This window comes from Saccoglossus kowalevskii, chromosome 5, assembly GCF_978046115.1.
Source record: "Saccoglossus kowalevskii chromosome 5, keSacKowa6.1, whole genome shotgun sequence".
Classification (NCBI taxonomy): Eukaryota; Metazoa; Hemichordata; class Enteropneusta; family Harrimaniidae; genus Saccoglossus; species Saccoglossus kowalevskii.
Genome location: NC_140645.1, coordinates 9,064,625 through 9,086,450, shown reverse-complemented (window position 1 = coordinate 9,086,450; position 21,826 = coordinate 9,064,625). Strand labels below are relative to the sequence as shown.

Here is a 21,826-nt window from a genome sequence, read left to right as displayed (position 1 = left end):
TGAACTATTAATTAATATCCCTCCATTCATATGGTAAATGACAGCACACATACATAATTGAAGAGGGCATATGTAGCAGGCAATGCCTGGTGTGCAAGGGTGTCTGACCAGTTTAATAAATTACTATAGAACTGACATAACCAGAGTACATCAGAGCACATGAACTGTGGACGTCGTCAAGAGTTATTAGTTCATGCTTAAGTTGGGTGGAGTGGGATTTAAGATGGGGGACCATGCATGACTCTTGTGTCCCTATTGTGCAAAATGACTTGAAACAAATATTTAGAGTCAGAAAATGATTACTTTATTAAGAAAGGTATTTATGAAGATATTTTGAAATAAATGAGCTGTCACACTTTGCATAATTTGTGAAACAACAGTTAAACAAACAAAATAGCACCACCTGCCATCAGAACTCTCATTGACATTTAGACTTCTTCCATACTCTCCCATATTATATACATGTTATCTAATGACCTCACTTGACAGGCTACTTGAACAGCGCTTGCTACTATAAAAGCACTTGATTTTCAGGCAAAAATTAGCTTTGAATATTTAAAATTATTAAGGAAATATCAGATAATTTTTCTGGTGGTCTTTGAGAATTACAAGCCCTGTACTCTGTTACACATCAAGTATACAATTGTTTAACCAATCTCCTGTGATTTTCAGGTTTGATCCGTCGATTATACTGCAGATAGAGAAATCCATTCTTAGTGGACACCCTGTGTTACTGATGAACTGTGAGCCACACATTGATAGTATGGTCTCGCCGCTGATACATCACAGGAACACTGCAAACGAGAAAGAAAAAGAAGGTACTGTGATCCTAAATGTTAACACGGTGAAATCGCACCGCTCACGATTAATCACTCGTATTTTACTTTCTAGCAGGTCACAGTATGCACAGAAGGTGTAATCACAATCAAACACATCAAGCAATTATATTTGCCCCATTTCACAGATCTCAACTCACTATCAGTTTAAAATCGGTGTCCTCATGCTTGGTCATAAAAGGTGATTTCTACACATCCATGCCAATATCACCAACCACATGGTTTCTGGGTTACCCCCTTTCCCATGCAGATTTATCACAGCTTAAAGCAACCTGCAACATACCCTACACTAATAGATATAAGGGATTTCTATTTGGGTGTACATCTTGCACATTATTCCAATTTAACCTTTGAACCAAATACCATTGACTTTTTAATACAGTTTATCACAGAGTAACACTTCGGGTGTCATTCTAATCGCACCAAAAATAAATCAGCATCAGAAATAAAACTGCCACTTAACTCATGGAAGAGAAAATCATCTGCCTGATTTTTAATCTCCATTCAAACAATGTCTGAAAATCAGGGAGCCATGTGACCTTATGTTCTATACTGTGCATTCACTCACCTTCCAGCATATGCATGTCCCAAGTATCAGTTTAATTCAAACTTGTTTTCTTCGGAAGACGAATCTAATTCTCAATTGTTGTGGAAGTTGTGTAAACTTATCTCTTCTGCAACTGAGTGGTTTGTATCATTATTATCATACAATAGAATACCGTCATGGTAAATTCCCAGTGGTCTACATACTTTAACTTTATTTCAAAGTATTGAAAACTTGCACATGATTTTCTCTTGCATTGAAATATTATTTCTTGTAATGTGATTTAAAGTGCCTGTGAAATGACTGCATATCAACTTGTTTATAAGTTATTTGGCAATAATTTGACAGACACTTTGACTCAGAATATTCCTAATAATGCCAGTGTTATTGTTTTGTGTATAATTCATATTTAGAAATGTTTGGAAGTGCAATGTATGTATATGTGTCTGAATAATGTGCCATTCATATAACACAGATGCAAATACAAACACTGCACTTCTATTATGTGTTTCAATAATTGTTGTCACTGTGTTATTACAACTTCACCTGTAACAATTTTCTTCTTTCAGTATTCTGTTCCTGATTTACCCTGATCTGCTCCCTATTATGTTCCAGCTCTACCCTTCCCTACCATGTTGTACCTCCTATTTTATCTTATTATATCCTACTCTACACCCTACCATACACTATACACTGCCCTACCATACACTACCCTACCATACACTGTACACTACCCTACCATACAATATACACACCCTACCATACACTATACACTACCCTACCATACACTATACACTACCCTACCATACACTATACACTGCCCTACCATACACCCTATCACACTTTATTCTACCCTGCCCGAGCTAACCATATCCTACTCTACACCCTACCATACACTACCCTACCATACACTATACACTGCCCTACCATACACTATACACTACCCTACCATACACTATACACTACCCTACCATACACTACCCTACCATACACTATACACTACCCTACCATACACCATACACTATACACTACTCTACCATACACTATACACTACCCTACCATACACTATACACTACCCTACCATACACTATACACTACCCTACCATACACTACTCTATCATACACTATACACTACCCTACCATACACTATACACAACCCTACCATACACTACTCTACCATACACTATACACTACCCTACCATACACTATACACTACTCTACCATACACTATACACTACCCTACCATACACTATACACTACCCTACCATACACTATACACTACCCTACCATACACTATACACTACCCTACCATACACTATACACTACCCTACCATACACTGTACACCACCCTACCATACACTATACACTACCCTACCATACACTATACACTACCCTACCATACACTATACACTACCCTACCATACACTATACACTACCCTACCATACACTATACACTACCCTACCATATACTGTACACTACCCTACCATACACTGTACACTACCCTACCATACAATATACACTACCCTACCATACACTATACACTACCCTACCATACACTATACACTACCCTACCATACACTATACACTACCCTACCATACACTATACACTACCCTACCATACACTATACACTACCCTACCATACACTATACACTACCCTACCATACACTATACACTACCCTACCATACACTGTACACTACCCTACCGTACACTATACACTATCCTACCATTCACTATACACTACCCTACCATACACTGTACACTACCCTACCATACAATATACACTACCCTACCATACACTATACACTACCCTACCACACACTGTACACTACCCTACCATACACTATACACTACCCTACCATACACTATACACTACCCTACCATACACTATACACTACCCTACCATACACTGTACACTACCTTACCATACACTGTTCACTACCCTACCATACACTATACACTACCCTACCATACACTATACACTACCCTACCATACACTGTACACTACCTTACCATACACTGTACACTACCCTACCATACACTATACACTACCCTACCATACACCATACACTATACACTAGCCTACCATACACTATACACTACCCTACCATACACCCATCACACCTTATTCAACTCTGCTCTAGCCTCTTGTGGCCAGTATGTTTTCTACATTGCCACTTTTCTTTTCTAAACTTGCTATTTTATTCTGTTCAATTAGATTCAATTTGTTTATATCTATTCATTTATGTTGTTCTAACCTATTCTACTTTCTATTTTCTTAAATTCTATTCTCTTAAATACTATTCTATTCTATTCTATTTTATTTTATTTTATTTTATTTTATTTTATTTTATTTTATTTTATTTTATTTTATTTTATTTTATTTTATTTTATTTTATTTTATTTTATTTTATTTTATTTTATATTTATTTTATTTTATTCTATTTTATTCTATTTTATTCTATTCTATTCTATTCTATTCTATTCTATTCTATTCTATTCTATTCTATTCTATTCTATTCTATTCTATACACACATAAACTCAATATTACATATTAAGTGTGCCTAACCACATCCAATAGTGACACTAACAACTGTTTTTGCATGCTTAAAGAGTGTTTTTTTTTTCTTTTCTTTTTTAAATATTTCTTTTTGTTGTAACAAACTGCATGTGGTTGGTGGTGTGTGTTTGTGTTACTGCATGCATATAGCTATCGTATCTGGTTTTGACAACTATGTGGACGGCTTAATCAACTCTATTATGCAGTTCCGTTCTGAGACTAAAGAACAGAAAAGAAAAGATGAAGGTATTCCTGATGTACTCTGATTAGTTATCCCAACTCGTCTACTTCTCACATTGCATATTATTTATTTCTTTATTAATAATTAACGCAAGATCTTAGATCCAAACCTGTGCAGTGCTTGCTACGAACTTTCCAATTGCAATTTCTTTGACCGTCTAGACAATACTTTCAGATTTATCTTCACTTTCTGTGAATATGTTACAAACAGCAATAACATCTAATAAATCTATTTTTAAATGTTTTTAAAGATTGCATTCAAATAAATAAAATTGTTACTTTGACTTGGATGTGAAATAAAAAGTTTTATTTTATTGTAATTTAGCACAGATTCTAATTATAAAGTGATGTGATCACCTACACGAGTACATGATAAGAAATCCACAAATCAGCATTTAGGCTGTTTGTGAATCACAAACCTGATTTAATTTTGGCAGTTATGAACATCCACACTAAATGTTTCCAAAGTTATAATGATTACTCATGTATGTGAGTAAAAATGGATTTGAAAATCTAGTTTGAAGAATTGAAAAGGGTGAAACTGAATTTAATTTTAAATTTAGGCAGAGAACAAAAATGATTGTGTAAATATTTCTGATACCTACCTACCCTTTTTAGTGAAACTCAAACTGTTGCATAATGAAAGAATACTAAGGAAACACCTTCTACTATACTTTATTGGTAAACTCTTTTATCAGTGCGGACCAATAAGTAACTAACTATAAACTGTATTACTACTCCTTTTTATCATATCTTGCATGTTGGCTTTAACAGTATAATGGTGATCCGGTGATGGGACTACTATTATTTTTGTTGTGTTTTGTTCTTTAATATAAAGCAATCCCACACCATTGTCATTGTTATTGTTATCAATATCACTTCTATTATAATCATCATTATCATTATCACGTTATTCAATTGTTCATTATCATTGTAGCATAAAACTTGTTCATTTCTTTGAAATTAGGTTAGAAAATAAATTTAAATATTTATACATTTTTCTGCCAATCAGAAAATGTTCCAAGACCCATGAGCTGTGTTTTTTGAACACAATGTAAATTTTTACTAGTACGGAATGAGAACATAATTAAATTGTTTCTCAAACAGAAATTAACATTCAAATTGTTTACTTATTATGTATGGTCTTTCTGAAATGTTGACCATATATATATATTTAATTGGTACTGCTAATATCAACTTGGGTTTACTCGTACATCAATTAAAACAATTTAAAAAACAAAACATATCTCATGGCCATATAATTGAACTAAGTAAAATTACTAACAATGTATCTAGTACATTTATTCTTTCATTCATAACTTTTCCTAGGTGGTAGAACATTTTGACTTGTACTCTCTGATAGAGACAATCTAAGCAGAAAAATAGACTTGTTTCTCAATATCATCTAACTGATGTGTTTATTCTTCTGTTAGACCAAATGAAAGCATGAAAACAAAACAATATTTGCTCTCTTAGAAGTTGTTTTTCATTTGAGTCAATCATACTGTGGTGACATATTGAATTACACCATAATTTACTAAAATTCTAAACAGGATTTTTACTTAAGCACACATGCTTGTAATAGAGCAAATATGGCATACCTGTATTTTATTCTTTCTGATCTAATATTCCCATGCAATTGTTTTTCGTTAGGGATCACTAAAATCAATTGTGAGAAAAGTACGAACAAAAGTATTATCACTGCAACGAGTTTGAGAAACAAGTCTATTTGGTAACAGCAATAATACTGTATCGATATCTTATATTGTACTTGTATATATTTAATGTTATGTAGTAAATTGAATGTATAAATGGTCATGTTAATATGATACATTTGTTTACATTCTTACACTCTTATGTAATGTCTTAATTTGTAATATTACTCGCTGCTTACTATATACATGTAGTTGTATCATTACTAATTAATTGTAATTTGCATTTCAGAAGGTAATACAAGCTTTAGTGTAAAGTCTGTGTATTGCAAACACTTATAATGAATACGAGTTAATAACAGGGGTGTACAAGGGGTAATATATCGGTGACAGTGATATGTGTTAAACAATCTATGATATCCCTGGATTGTATGATGTATTTGGGGGTTACACTACCCACTTTTAACATCGCTATGGATGCTCTAATTACCAAAATAGACTGGAAATAAATTTAAAGTAAACATTAACTTAACCCAGCTGCCTCCTCCGTTTTGCTACAGAAAATAGAGCGAAATAGAGAAACAGATAGAGGAGGCTTTAAGTATACTTTTATCAATTGGTTGTGAGTGTACTTAAAGGACTGATCTTTTTTACTATGGTTGCAAATGTGAATGTTATAAGATAGAATGCATGATATATGCACTCACTCACAGTAACTTCATATTTGTCCTTTAGTTAGTCTGTTTTAATATTATCATTATTTTATTTGCTGGATTTGTCAATTCACTCATGACTTCCATATGATGATCCATGGCGGTGTTCAGAGTTTTACCATAGCAACCAAATACTCATACAATACCCCTGCATCCATGGCTTTATAATAACCCCCTATTAAAGGAAAATTATGCTGAATAATTAAGTCAATCAAATTAAATATTTTGAATCTGTCACTATATCTCTGTAAGCTAAAGCTCACCCAAATTTGTCTATATCATCTGGGGGTATCTTCATCCTACCTTACTTCCAGTATTAGGAATTGTTGTTTTTGACGATACGCCCAGTTTTCCCTGTTTGGCTTCAGACACTGACTGAACTAAAAAAAAATATGAGGTTACTATACTGCGGAGTATGCATCCAGACAATACGCCATCATTCTGCTCCACCCCACTCAATTCCACTTCATTCCACTTCACATTGATCGATACAACTTCCACTATGCTGTGAATGCTTTGTGGAAACCCTCTCAGTAACCACTATGTTACTGAAAATCAAATGTCTAAAAATTCTTGCAATGCTGCATGAATGATGATTTTGATTTAGAAAAATTGCAAGGAATGCTGGTAACACATTGATGTATATTTAAAGGCAGATAATGTCATTGCCCATCTTTCACTGTTGGTATATTCAGATGTATATTAGTAAACATAAAAATGTTTTTTGTGTGACTGTGTTTTAATGATATCAGATTTCAACATGAGAGATGTACAATTCCTCCTGTTATTAACTCTTGTACAAATACAGCACATAGCCACACATGGTATCGTAGCTCTGCCATCACCTCACAGACAGCCATGCATCGTAGCGTATTTCTGTCATCAATTCACAGACAGCCACGCATCATAGCGTATTTCTGCCATCACTTCACAGACAGCCACGCATCGTAGCATAGTCTGATATCACCTCACAGACAGCCACGCATGGTAGTGTAGTTCTGCCATCACTTCACAGACAGCCACGCATCGTAGCGTAGTCTGATATCACCTCACAGACAGCCACGCATGGTAGTGTAGTTCTGCAATCACCTCACAGACAGCCACGCATCGTAGCGTAGTTTGATATCACCTCACAGACAGCTACGCATGATACAGTGTGTAGTGTAGTTCTGCCATCACTTCACAGACAGCCACGCATGGTAGAGTATTTTTGCCATCACCTCACAGACAGCCACGCATGGTAGTGTAGTTCTGATATTACCTCACAGTCAGCCATGTGTAGTAGCGTAGTTTTGATATCACCTCACAGACAGCCACGCATGGTAGCGTAGTTCTGATATCACCTCACAAATAGCCATGTGTAGTAGCATAGTTTTGCTATCACCTCACAGACAGCCACGCATCGTAGCATAGTTCTGATATCACCTCACAGACAGCCATGTACGGTAGTATAGTTCCGCTATCACCTCACAGACAGCCACGCATCGTAGCATAGTTCTGATATCACCTCACAGACAGCCACGCATCGTAGCGTAGTTTTGATATCACCTCAACGACAGCCATGTGTAGTAGCATAGTTTCGCTATCAGCTCACAGACAGCCATGTGTAGTAGCGTAGTTTTGATATCACCTCACAGATAGCCACGCATCGTAGCGTAGTTTTGATATCACCTCACAGATAGCCACGCATCGTAGCGTAGTTTTGATATCACCTCAACGACAGCTATGTGTAGTAGCATAGTTCTGATATCACCTCACAGACAGTCTTTCATGGTAGCATAGTTCTGATATCACTTCACAGACAGTCTTTCATGGTAGCATAGTTCTGCCTTCACCTCACAGACAGCCGTGCATGGTAGCATAGTTCACAAAGTCAATTAAGTCATGAAAAGTTGAATTGTTGTAGCTCTGAGTCATTCACCAAATAATTACAAATATTATGCAAGCTCGCTTTTATTTGTTTATGAAACATTTATAGTTTGAGTCTGCATTTACCAAACAAATTAAAATCTCAACAATTTCTCCAATTGTCACACTTCTTCTGCAGAGCCTAGAATGATCCGCTATTCCAGTCGTCGTTTGCTCTGCCACGACGGGTTCCGTCTGTTCATGAGCACCCAGAATGGCAATGCTGTGTTCAATCCTGAGGTCTCGTCCACCTCCACGCTGGTTGGTTACACCACGTCGTCTGAGACCATACAAGATGAGTTACTAACCAGAGCATTTGCCAGAGTTCGTCCCGAGTTGTACATGGAGAGGAAGAAAGTGCTGAAAGCAATACAGCAGCATAGAAGCACACTAACAGTAAGTTGTTTGTAATTTAACTAAACAGTGAAACATGTCCAAGTCAAAACCTAACATCCTGTCTCGTTTCTTTTCAGACTTTTACTAATTTGAACAAATTTCATGAAACCTAAATTTTTTTTTAGACCATGTGTGCAGTGGTTTGTGTGTTTGCATCATTTCAGGGAGATTGTGCATTCATTTTCCTTGAGCTGACTGTTTACTCAGCTGTATAAATAAAAGTATTTGGTTTGAGTCTTGTTCATTGCATGCACTTGCAATAAGCTCAAAAAAAACGCCAGAAGATGACAGCAGTGATTTCATTTTCCAGAAATGCCACCTGGCACAAGAAATACACAGTTTTCTCAGTTCTTGAGAAACTTAAAGGGCGGTAGTCATTACGCCACACACATGCACAAGATGTGGGTTTCATATAAACAAAGATGACAATTTTGGCTGTAGCGCACACCAATTAGTATAAACTAAGAGGTTACCAAGCTACAATTTTTGGGGGGTATTTAGAAGGGTCAAATGAGGCGCCAGGGGTAATTAGTTCAAGTGTCACCCAGAGCAAAACTTTTATTTGTGATTTCATTAAAGGTACCGGTATACTCACTGGATTTTATTTTCACTAAATCATTCCTTCAGCACAAAAAATATCGAAAATTATTTCCAAGCAAAAATAAAGCATTTTACAGTGGTTTAATAGTGGTCAAGTGATGGTATATATAAATCTAGAGCGTGACATTTGAATGCTTTATTTTTCATGCACTTTGATTTCTCAAATTTCCTCCACAGTTGTCACAAAGTTTTTGACCAATCAATGTTGTCAATTTATCAGATATTCCAAGATGTCGATACTTTGATCGCAGTACAGCATTGTGTAACGGAAAGTGTTTTCCTCAGATATTTAAACCACTGTAGCAGTGACAAAGATTGTAATGATTACAATACAAATCAAAACATGCACACAGTAAATGAAAATAAACCACTGTGGTAGCCAGGCAAATGAGCATGGCGGTGTTAGATCAGTGTGGCAGTTAAAAACAGAACTGTGACAGTACTACCACATGTTTGAATTCTGGGTAGAACACTGACAAGATTAATGAACACTCAATAGCCAATTCCACAGACAACCATTATATGATTCAAATGATTGTAGTTAGAATTCAATTTTTCAGACTTCCTCTATTTCTCATTTGTCTAATCTACAGGAACTTGAAAAACTGCTGATAGAGAAATTAAGCGGCGATAAAGTAGATATCTGGCAACAAACTGAGCTGGTGTCGTCAATAGTGGACGCTAAAGACGAGGTTGCAGCACAACTAGACCAGGCACTACAGATACTATCTATGTTAGATCAATTACAAGATGAGTTGTTCCCCGTAGCTAAGAGAGCAGCATTGTTGTTCTCTGTGCTGCGCAGTTTAGAAGGTCTTCAACGAGAGTACATCTTCCCGTTGCCGTTCTTTATGTCGCTGTTCGACAAAGCCGTTGGTGAAGATCCTCCCATGGAGGAAGAGGAACCTGAAGATGAAGAGGTAATTTGTCATGTAAATTTATGCAAATATATGCGCATATATTTATTTTCACAAGCTGATCCTGTTGATCTGTAAGTAAGCTGTATTGGTCAATGTGGTGATTATAAAACAATTTTTTATTTTATCTTTTTTTTGAAGATTTATTAAAGAGATTTTTCTGTTATAAGATCTTTTAATCTGTCCATTGTTTTCATTAATGTTATTTGAACAATAACTGTTGTTTAACAACCAATGAAATCAGAAAAAATTAGAGATTATTCTTGCTGATGAATTTCACTTTTGTTTGATGACATGTTCTCTGTTCAAAAGTTATCATAATTTGCTTGATGTCTGTAATTAGGATGATGGTGAGAGCACAGATGATGAACTCGCCTTGAAAGCCTCCCGGCCGTACAGTGCGTCAACAACAAAGACGGAAGAAAAACCTGATGATTATGAGGATGATGCATTTGAAGACGAAGACAGTGGAAAACCCAAGACGTCAACCGAAGAAGGTGAGTTTCATAATGAGTAGTTGTATCTTAAAGTTTTGTTGCCACTTTATAATCTGCAGAAAACCTCTGACTAACCTCTGTAAGCATCATAAGAGTTCAGATTTTGTACAGTTAATGTAACCTGAAATCAAATTTAGAAAGCCCTTCTAAGATTTAACCTTTTCACCACCAGATTTCTCTTGCCCAAATTATTCAGCACTTTTTTCTTATATTCTTCAATAATTCCGGAAATGAATCCCATTTTTGGAGCCAACAGACAAAATTTGAGTCAATTTTCAGTTTTTACTTAGAAAATTTGGCTATTTTTGTCTCAATCTTCTGAAGAAAAGTGCAGACTATAAACAGGAATATTTTGTGAATTTGTAATGAAAAGAGGGAACTGGTGGTGAAAAGGTTAATGCTGGCTAAAAATGAGACAAATTTGACAAATGGCCCTTTGACTACTCTCCCAAGTCAACTGAGAATGATCAGGTTCTATCTATAATTTCCCTTTTCATTGCTTTCATGTCTAACATGTGGCATTGAAGGAACCTGGTATCACGTAGTTACATGTAAATCTCATTTTACAATTACCTAGATAGTTGTTCAGGGATTATTTGGATCATTTGGATTATCCCTTCTGACTCATCAAAACATGGTCTGTGTCGGAGCTGAGCATTCTAGTCTAATGTAATGTTTGCACCATATTGTACCATGTTTAGAATGTATAAGATGATAACAGAAATAACACTGAATACACAGTAAGCTAAATATTATGTTAGAGAATTAAAAGTTATTAAGCATAATTTTAAACTAGATTACATGTACCGGGTAGCTTGCTTTCAAAGAGTGAAAAGTAATCTGTCTCAATATCTCCAGTATTAGCAAAACACTTACTTTAAAACATATAATTTCTTTATGACTGCAAGCCACCTTGGAAGTTACTGTGGAATACTTTATTTTTGTTGGAATTCATTTTCGCGGAAAAGGCTTTTTGGCTGTTTTGTATGGAATTTATTTTCACTGTTTTTTGATGAGTTTAATGTGAAATATAGGAAAAAAAGTATATTCGCCGGATTTTATTTTCACGGAATCATCCCTTCAGTGAAAATAAATTCCAAGTGAAAATAAAATATTCTACAGTAGATTATGACCAGACTGCTGGAACCAGATGTCAGTGGCGCATTCAACACAATAACATTAGTTTTACTCCATGTCTTTTATAATTAAGATTTATACATAAAAGACATTCAACAAATTTCTCTTAGAATCATTAATTCACCATTTTAAACTTTGATGTATTTTCTGTTTTCAGATGATCAGAATAAAGAGGCAACAGCTGCTGAGGAGGACACTGCACCGAAAGTTGCTGAGTTTGTTGTGCCGGAGGCACCTGTACTGCCAACAGATGGTGTTGAATACAACAACATGTCTGTGAATCAGGTCAAACAGATTCTGGATGCTTTGACACAAATTATATTCCACAATGTCAGACAGTATGTACTTTTCATTTTTAATTTATTTTGAGATTTGTTGGAAGTTGTATTATCATTAACTTTTGTACAGGAAAGTGTATTTAAATTCAAAAACAGCATGTGGCTGAGTTCTATCTTGATCATCTTCTTATTGTAATGATATCATTGATTTCACTATAACATCTTCAATCAGGGGCAAGTTCGATGAGTAAAATGTCTGTGAGTGTTTGAAACAATTTGATATTAAACAATTTTTTTTCAGCATGTGTTTTGTATGATAATAATGTGTGTGTTTTGCTGTTTATAAAAAATGTTGGAAAGATTCAATAGCATCATTTTTCTGCTAAACTTTTGAAGAAACATTTTTATATTTATATTTTTCTATAATTTTGGACCACATGGTGACAAAAGAAGTTTTCAGTTATTCCACCAAAACAACTTAAACCAAGCTTGTCTTAAAAATACATTGTATGGGAAGTCATACCAGTAAATGTCCTTTATTGCAGGAGTCTATATGATGAACATCGTTTGTTATTTGCCACCATGCTCTGTCTTAATATTGAGAACGAATCCTCAGATCATTTTGCTGAAGAAGAAATGGCTCTGTTGCTGCAAGGTGTGTATTTAATACCAAATAACTTAGTTTGAATTTCTGATAACTAAATTATATTCTTTTTCACTTCCTATTCATTATTTGTTATTTATTCATTTACTTAGGCAATCCTGGATTCGGCAATATGGTGTTGACCTTACAAGATTTCGACTGTGATGAGCCAGCACCTGATTGGATAGCAGCGGATAAATGGGAGGACGTGATAGCGATGTCCGTCTTACCCGGCCCGCTGGACAGTCTATGTGTTAACATAGCTGAGAATTCAGATGTATGGAAGGCATGGTATAAATCATGCAAACCCGAAACTGAACCGTTGCCGATCAGTCCAGAAGGTAGCGAACAAACACAAGGTATGATTCATACATAACCACCACCCTTTAAAGTATCACTAATTGAACACCTTTGTAATTTACGCAAGAATATGAGCTCTTAATAGAGCAAATACCATACCACTGCTCACTTTCTTGAGAAAAATAATAACATCTTTTTAATGGCATACTAGACCATCAGTTATATACTCTGTTTTCAACAAGTACCTTCACTTATAGCAGTATGAGACGTCCATGTATTATTCAGAATCATTCTATTCTTGTTTTAGGTGGGAATGACAACCGTCCAGTTAATGACGAGGAAGGAGACATCGCCAATGGCAGCCCTGATTTAGGTTCATTAACAGACTTCCACCAACTTCTGATACTGCGAATGTTGCGTCCCGACCGATTACCAGTGGCCATGGCCAAATACGTAAATAAACACATGACTAATGTGAAATACAGTGCGCCCTCTCTGAGTGGTATCATTGCAAGTGCTGATACATCTTTGGGAATTATGATAACATTGCCACCGACTCCTTCCAACGGGAATACACAGTTGATGAGTTCATTGACCTTGAATACGCACCCAGTGGATGTTCTCAAACAGATTGCACAGGTTAGTGTTGATGGCAAATACTAATACTGAAAACGCTTTGTTTTCATGAGAGACTAAACACAAGATGCAAAACTACCAATATTAGCTGTTTCATAGACTGAAATAACAAAACATTAAATTTGTTGTTTAATGGAGACAAAATTAATGGAGACCAATTTGGCAAATGGCATTTTGACGATATCTCCCAAGCCAACTAACTGACTGAAGGTGGTCAGGTTCTATCTATAATTTCCCTTTTCATTGCTTTCATGTCCAATATGTTGCATTAAAAGAATCTGGTATTACATAGTTGCAAGTGAATCTCTAAGAGTTTGCTCATTTTTGATAAGATAGTTGTTCAGTGATCTTTTGGATCGTTTGAATTATTTTTTCTGACTCATCAAAACATGGTCTATGTGGGAGTTGAGCATTCTAGTCTAATGTACTTGATCCAACTTGCTGTAACTTTATAAATAATATTTCTTTGATGGAGTTAATTTGTCTACTTGCTGGCTATATTTACAGTCTAAGAATATCTCAATTGAAGTTGTGAATATTGGCGAAGGCTGTGAAGCTGAGATAGATATCGCTATTGATAATGCTGTCAAGTCAGAAGGGTGGGTCGTCATACAGGATCTACATCTATCCTCCACCAGATTCTTCACAGAACTCAGACATCACCTTATCAGAGTTGGAAATACTGGAGGTAAGCTCTTGTACTCATTACTCAGAATATTGTTTTATTCAGCGTATTGCTAATGAAGCATTAAATAAGCATTCAGGCGATGACAAATGAAATGAAATCTACTATGTCAGGAATGGTGCTGTTCATTACATGATCAAAAACATCACAGGATACAAGAATTGTTAATTTAGTGATTCCTGTCTAATAACATGCTGGTTGGTAGGCCAGGTAGAATGTAAACTGAGTGTTGCGGTTCAAAGCTGCAAAACCACCTTGAATAATGCAAATTCATTTATTTTTGGGGGCAAAGCTAAGTCACAGAACGTTCTATGTTGGTAAAGCACCACTGTACCATGTCTTTCCATGAGCTGTTTTGGAACACCGGTCAAAGAACCAATGAAAACAGTTCAACTCAACTTTAAAGTAATCCTGAACAACCAAATTTATTTATGTTGCACATGTAGGGGTAATCTTGTTACACTGTTCACAACTATCCCAAAGTACAGTTTTCTGAGATTTTCCTTTGTTTTCACCATGATTTTTGCCAGGTGCTGAAAATGCCTGGATGTCCAGCCCTTAGAATACAACACTTTTGTGTACTTTGCACAGTTCCATATATGTTCAGAAATTCCTCTTTCCATGGAAAAACAATTTGCTGGGGTATATATGCAATTGTATAAAATCTTAAAACAAGGACAGGTATGATACTTAAATGGTAACTCAACTTATTCTTATCTCTTGCATTGATTATTTTTTGTTACCACAGGTCCAATGGGATTGAACCCAGTGCAGAAAGACAAGTCTAATTTCTGTGTCTGGTTAACATCAGAACCAAGTGACAGCATCCCCTCACAGCTATTACAAACACTGCGTTTTATTTGCTGGGATTGCATTACACCGGACTTGCTACAAGCATCTGATGGAACGGAAGAAGATAACGTTTTTAAACCAGGCTCTCTCCAGGGTGTGCTGAAAACTGGTGAGTTAGGGGGTCAATAGCATGGTTTATTTACAAGAGACATCACTTAGCATTACGTGAATGTCATTATAATTATTCATAAAACAAACAAATAAATAAACAAATAAAACAGGAAATTAGTGAAAGGTGTATTTCTAACTGTTATGGCATTAAGATCAGTTTGTGAGGGTTTTTTTCAGACAGTAAATTTTCTCTGGATTCACAACAAATCAGTGAAACACAATAATGAAGCAATGCTTTTTCGATTCAAACTTTATCATCTGTGAATCTTCACATTTCTTTGTTCTCATTAGATGTGCAGAACAGTGACTGACTACACCAATCTATTTGTCATAAGATCTCCTGTTCATGAGAAATACTTTTGAAAGACTTTATGAGATACTGATAGATACTGACAGACAAAAAATTAATATGTATGTTAAATGTATTTCCATAGCGATCATATCAGCATTGGAGTCTGTTTCGGAATCAACTTGGAACCAAGTTCGTGACCAATCCACAACTATCAAGGGCATTGTATTTGGTATATGTGTCATACATGGTATACTGGTAGCCAGACAGTCATTTGGGACACGTGGTCTCAGCCAGTGGTATATGTTTTCTAAAGTGCAGATTCAACAAGCTATTGAGAATGTCATTGGAGGGGAGGGCAAACCAGAACCGACAATACCAGACATAATATACAGCTTGGCTGAGGTGAGTACAAGTTATTGGAGTGGAAATCTCTTTTTTTTAGCTCCGCTGTCGACTTTGTCGAGCGGAGCTTATCATATGAGTGATTGTCCGTCGTCGTCATCGTCCGTCGTCCGTGTCAATGTTTTACTTTTTCGACTTCTTCTTGAAAACTACAAGCCTAAATGCTTTGATACTTGGTGTATATGTACCTTGGGTAGACCTCTCTTAGGTTTGTTCATTTCATGTTGATATCTTTAATTCTCTAATTTTGGTGAATATTTTTGTCATTTTTGGTAAAAACTGATATTTTCGACTTCTTGTTAAAAACCGCAAGTGCAATTGCTTTGATATTACATTTATAGGTACTACATGTGGACCTCTCTCAGATTTGTTAATTTTGTAATGATATCTTTAATTCTTTAATTTTGGTGAATATTTTTGTCATTTTTGGTAAAAACTGATATTTTCGACTTCTTGTTAAAAACCGCAAGTCCAATTGCTTTGATACTACATATATAGGTACTACATGTGGACCTCTCTCAGATTTGTTCATTTCGTGATGATATCTTCAATTCTCTAATTTTGGTGAATATTTTTGTCATTTTTGGTAAAAACTGATATTTTCGACTTCTTGTTAAAAACCGCAAGTGCAATTGCTTTGATATTACATATATAGGTACTACATGTGGACCTCTCTCAGTTTTGTTCATTTTGTAATGATATCTTTAATTCTCTAATTTTGGTGAATATTTTTGTCATTTTTGGTAAAAACTGATATTTTCGACTTCTTGTTAAAAACCGCAAGTGCAATTGCTTTGATATTACATATATAGGTACTACATGTGGACCTCTCTCAGATTTGTTCATTTTGTAATGATATCTTTAATTCTCTAATTTTGGTGAATATTTTTGTCATTTTTGGTAAAAACTGATATTTTCGACTTCTTGTTAAAAACCGCAAGTGCAAATGCTTTGATATTACATATATAGGTACTACATGTGGACCTCTCTCAGATTTGTTCATTTTGTAATGATATCTTTAATTCTCTAATTTTGGTGAATATTTTTGTCATTTTTTGGTGAAAAGTGATATTTTCGACTTCTTGTTAAAAACCGCAAGTCCAATTGCTTTGATACTACATATATAGGTACTACATGTGGACCTCTCTCAGATTTGTTTATTTCGTGATGATATCTTCAATTCTCTAATTTTGGTGAATATTTTTGTCATTTTTGGTAAAAAGTGATATTTTTGACTTCTTGTTAAAAACCGCAAGTCCGATTGCTTTGATATTACATATATAGGTACTACATGTAGACCTCTCTCAGATTTGTTCATTTTGTGATGATATCTTCAATTCTCTAATTTTGGTGAATATTTTTGTCATTTTTGGTAAAAAGTGATATTTTCGACTTCTTGTTGAAAACCGCAAGTCCGATTGCTTTGATATTACATATATAGGTACTACATGTGGACCTCTCTCAGATTTGTTCGTTTTGTGATGATATCTTCAATTCTCTAATTAATTTATTTTGGTGAATATTTTTGTAATTTTTGGTAAAAAGTGATATTTTCGACTTCTTGTTAAAAACTGTAAGTCCGATTGCTTTGATACTATTCATATTGTTCATTTTCTAATGATGTCTTCAGTTCTTTAATTGAAATGTGCATTGCTAACAGCGGAGCTATCTCAGCCGATAGGCTGCTTGTTTATCAAAATTATGAAGAGTTGATGTATACTGTAATTTTAATATTTTTGACAATATGAGACTGAACTGAAATTAGCGTTAATTTTCGGAAATATTGAAAAATATATAAAAAACATGCAGAAATATTTGGATGAGAAATTCTGGTGGTAAAAAGGTTAAGACTGTACCACCAAAGTATTAGAAAAAAATCAAATAAAAGCATAATGTCTAGAAATGCTAGCAAACATTTGGTTTGAAATGTATGCACAAAGATGCAACACCTTAACCCTATGTGTGCCAGATATTTTTCAATCCCAAAATTTAGTGCAAATATTTTCACATTTTGTGAAATTTTCACTAAATTTCATCATCATTGTGGATCATACAGACAAGTTGAGATATTGCTTTTGAGTTTTTTTGATCAAAAGTTTTGTCAATTTTTACCAACAAATAAAAAGGATGTCAATAATACACATATCAAATGTATACACAAAGTTTTCAAACACTTTTATACATAGTTTTACAAACAGTTAAACTATATAATTTGTTTATCACGTGGCAGACATTGCTGACTATTTGCTTTCACATTTGGTGAAACCTATCGACAGTGAATTGTATGTATCGTATCATTGCAGGGGATTCAAAAGCGAGGTTTAGTTAAAATGCAAATTAGTCAGCAATAGAGATCGCATGATAATAGTGATTTATACTACATGTGTATACTATTTTGGCCTTATGTATGATAACATGTCATGGATACTCACATATCCCTGTAAAAGCATATTAAAAAAATCAACTATCGATACCTCTAATTGGAAAATAATACAACAAATTATTTCCTTTGATAGTTGGTGTATGGAAATGTTCTACAGAATGACTGGGATCAACTCTACCTAGAAACCATTGTCCACCATGTCATAATGGCAACCACCAGCCAATCAGGAAATCTGATGCTTGGTAATGTTTCCATAGCAACTCCTCCAGCAAATGTCGATGCAGGCGACTACGCACATTGGCTTTCTGAGAAATGGATAGATGAGGAGAACTCGTTGGACGCATTGAGACTTGATAGCAGCGTGCAGAAACAGTACAACCATGTTGCGTGAGTGAAAAATTGTCTTTTAATGTTTGATATGGCTCGCATATGACTTATACAATGTATTTAAGGTAGAGATGCAATTTATTTGACAGGTATTTTAATTAGTTAATTAGGCAACCAAGATGACCTCCCTTGTCCACAAAACTATATATTTTCGGAAAGCTTATTGTATGCATTTTAAAAATTTTTTTTTTAAAGTTCTGAGATGTGCACTAAAAAGAAGCTGAGATAATTGCTAATTTGCATATTTTATAGTTAAGTAAAAATATATGCTGATTTACATCGCCATTGGATTTAACAGAGTTCCACTAAGGATTTTAATTTTGAATTTTCACAGAATACAGATGTTCATACAATGCCAAAAAAAAATAAAAAAAAGTGAAATTTGTCAAAATTTGCAAAATAAACTGCGTCTCTACCTTAAGTTGATAGGATGATGACTGCAACACTATATTCGAATGTCATACATATATGTTTTTTAGATGTATTTAACAATGTATCATGTTATTTGCTACCTTTCTAGTGGAACTGATTTCCTGAAGTACATGGACAAACTGTACGAACTACAACACTCTGGTCCGCACGACAGTCGTGTACGTCTACATATCAAGAAAGAAGTGGATACATACAGACTACAGCATGCAATGGACATGGTTGTAGAGCAGCTACCGTCAATGTTAGAGTTGGGAGAGATACCAGAACACATTATAAATGAAAGCTACTCTTTTCCGTACCATGTACCATCCATTGTGAGTCTGGCTTCAGCTGTACCAGATGAGATGCCAGAGATGTTGGGATATGTCCTGTTACAGGTAATGTATGCAACACACAAACAATGGCATATATGGTTCTCAGTTATTGCAAAAGTGTCACAAAGCATGTGCATAGTTCGTACATTGAGAGTATTCTCAAAGTACCTTGTTATAAAATATGTTATACACATTTTTTTATCATTCTGGGGAAGCAAAGCCACTTCTATTGAAATTTCTGGTCAGTTCTCAGTAAACATTTGCTCACAAAGCATTCAAAATAGCACCCTCTGTGGTAGGATGCCTATATACCCTTTGCAGAGTGCAGTACTGTTAAAGGGGGGCTGTTGTCGCACCACGCATGTGCAACATTTGTGTTGATAAACCTTGATTCTAATGAAATCACGTCTTCGAGTATTGCCCTGGGTGCCACTTACACTAATTACTGCCAGCAACTCCTTTGATACCTTCCAAACACAAAAAAAAGTGCCTAATTAAAGTTTGGTAACCTCTCAGTTTGTACTTATATATGAGATCCGCTCTTTAACCTTTATGGCATTGTGTGCATAGTATAAGGTGATTGTGAGAATAATGCATGTAAAACAGTACAACTTATAGTGGAGGTTGATGCAACCACATAATCTCTTGAGTTATTATTATACATCTTCCCTATTCAATCAATAAACCCTTGATGCAGTGCAATTACCCGCTGAGATCAAGATAGTCACAGAACTTGTTTTTTCTCTCAAATAATTCCTTTCAGTCCACTGCTCCAAATATCATGGTTACGTAAGTCAGGAGAACAGTAGATGTGATGACATGAGACACTATTTGAAACGATTCGTGTGTTTTTTTTGGTCTCAGCCAGATTTTGGTGACCATTTCAATCTAAGGTCTATTGGTTTATGAAGTCTAGGGCTAACGGACTAAAGCATACAGAAATTTAGATACATTGGAAAATGCCCAGGTGATCATTTGTTAGATGTGAGGTTGACTGGTTTTTGACTCTCGTGTGTGAAGCACAAAATTGAAGTCCTTGCAGTTAGTGTGTCTGTCTGTGTCTGTATATTGTATATATTGAAAGTGTATGATAGTACTTTAGTGACAATAGCTTTGATTTTCTTTGATTAAATATAACTAAATGAGAGTGACAAAACCAAAATTTGATAGACAAAATGACACAACACAAAGCTACTGTTACTTAGAATGTGAGCTGAAAACTAAGGGTTGACCGTTTCACCATTTCATTAAAATCAGTCATGTGATTGTAGATGATTGTAGACACATGACACACACTATTATAGGAAATTAAACATAAATTTATCAGTGAGAGGCTGTTAGAGAGAGCTTAGCTTTTCAAGATGGTGACATATTTGATATTTTGCCCAGGGTCAGTCACCCGTAAGTTGTCATCTTGTAACGTAATCCCTGAGGCTCACTCGACAAAACAGACAGCGCCCTCTGGAGACCTAGACGCAACCCTGCAGCCATCTTTTTTTCACGAGCAAGGTATATTGCATATATGCTATGCTTTCAGTGTTTGACGAAGGCCTTTTACAAATTGGCATCAATGACACATTGATAGTTAAAGCCATTGCTGATATACAATACACGACATATTCCCATATACTGATCACATAGTGACTAACATATTACTTTCTTCGTACAGGAATGTTACTGGTTGAATGCCCTGCTGTGTCACATCCGACAGTCTTTGTACGAGTTAGATAAGCATTTGCTTGGTGGTGAACATGCCATACCAGAAGAATTACTAGAGACAACAAAGTCACTTCAAGAGGAGTTCGTTCCTATATCGTGGACACATCCCAATTGTCAGCCATCTACCCATACGCTGCTCACTTGGCTTAACGGTAAGCATGTCAAGTGATACAGTGCATAGTACGTATAGATAGAGTAGAGTATGTATAGATATGGTTCTATTTGCATTGTAATGTAATGTTGTAAAGATGCTCAAAAACAGTTTTGTCGTTAATGTTGTTCAATATTTCATATGTAGAACTGTATTATAAACTAAAAATATTGTTGCCTTTGCAGGGCACACAACAGTATTCAATAGATAAATGAAAACGCACTAAAACAACTATTGCAA

General features: G+C 35.3%; 1 protein-coding gene across 1 annotated transcript in view; it reads left to right on the top strand.

The window, feature by feature from the left end:
* Window positions 1-21,826, top strand: part of LOC100369469 (dynein beta chain, ciliary-like) — a 49,675-nt gene that overhangs the window by 22,033 nt on the left and 5,816 nt on the right. Inside the window, exons 29-43 of the mRNA XM_085499116.1 lie at window positions 673-818; window positions 4,092-4,187; window positions 8,594-8,850; window positions 10,044-10,370; window positions 10,711-10,864; window positions 12,159-12,339; window positions 12,825-12,934; window positions 13,036-13,281; window positions 13,530-13,861; window positions 14,366-14,546; window positions 15,292-15,504; window positions 15,941-16,200; window positions 18,717-18,970; window positions 19,491-19,779; window positions 21,386-21,587. Coding sequence (XP_085355242.1) covers window positions 673-818; window positions 4,092-4,187; window positions 8,594-8,850; window positions 10,044-10,370; window positions 10,711-10,864; window positions 12,159-12,339; window positions 12,825-12,934; window positions 13,036-13,281; window positions 13,530-13,861; window positions 14,366-14,546; window positions 15,292-15,504; window positions 15,941-16,200; window positions 18,717-18,970; window positions 19,491-19,779; window positions 21,386-21,587 — 3,248 coding nt within the window. The remainder of the gene's footprint in view (window positions 1-672; window positions 819-4,091; window positions 4,188-8,593; window positions 8,851-10,043; window positions 10,371-10,710; window positions 10,865-12,158; window positions 12,340-12,824; window positions 12,935-13,035; window positions 13,282-13,529; window positions 13,862-14,365; window positions 14,547-15,291; window positions 15,505-15,940; window positions 16,201-18,716; window positions 18,971-19,490; window positions 19,780-21,385; window positions 21,588-21,826) is intronic.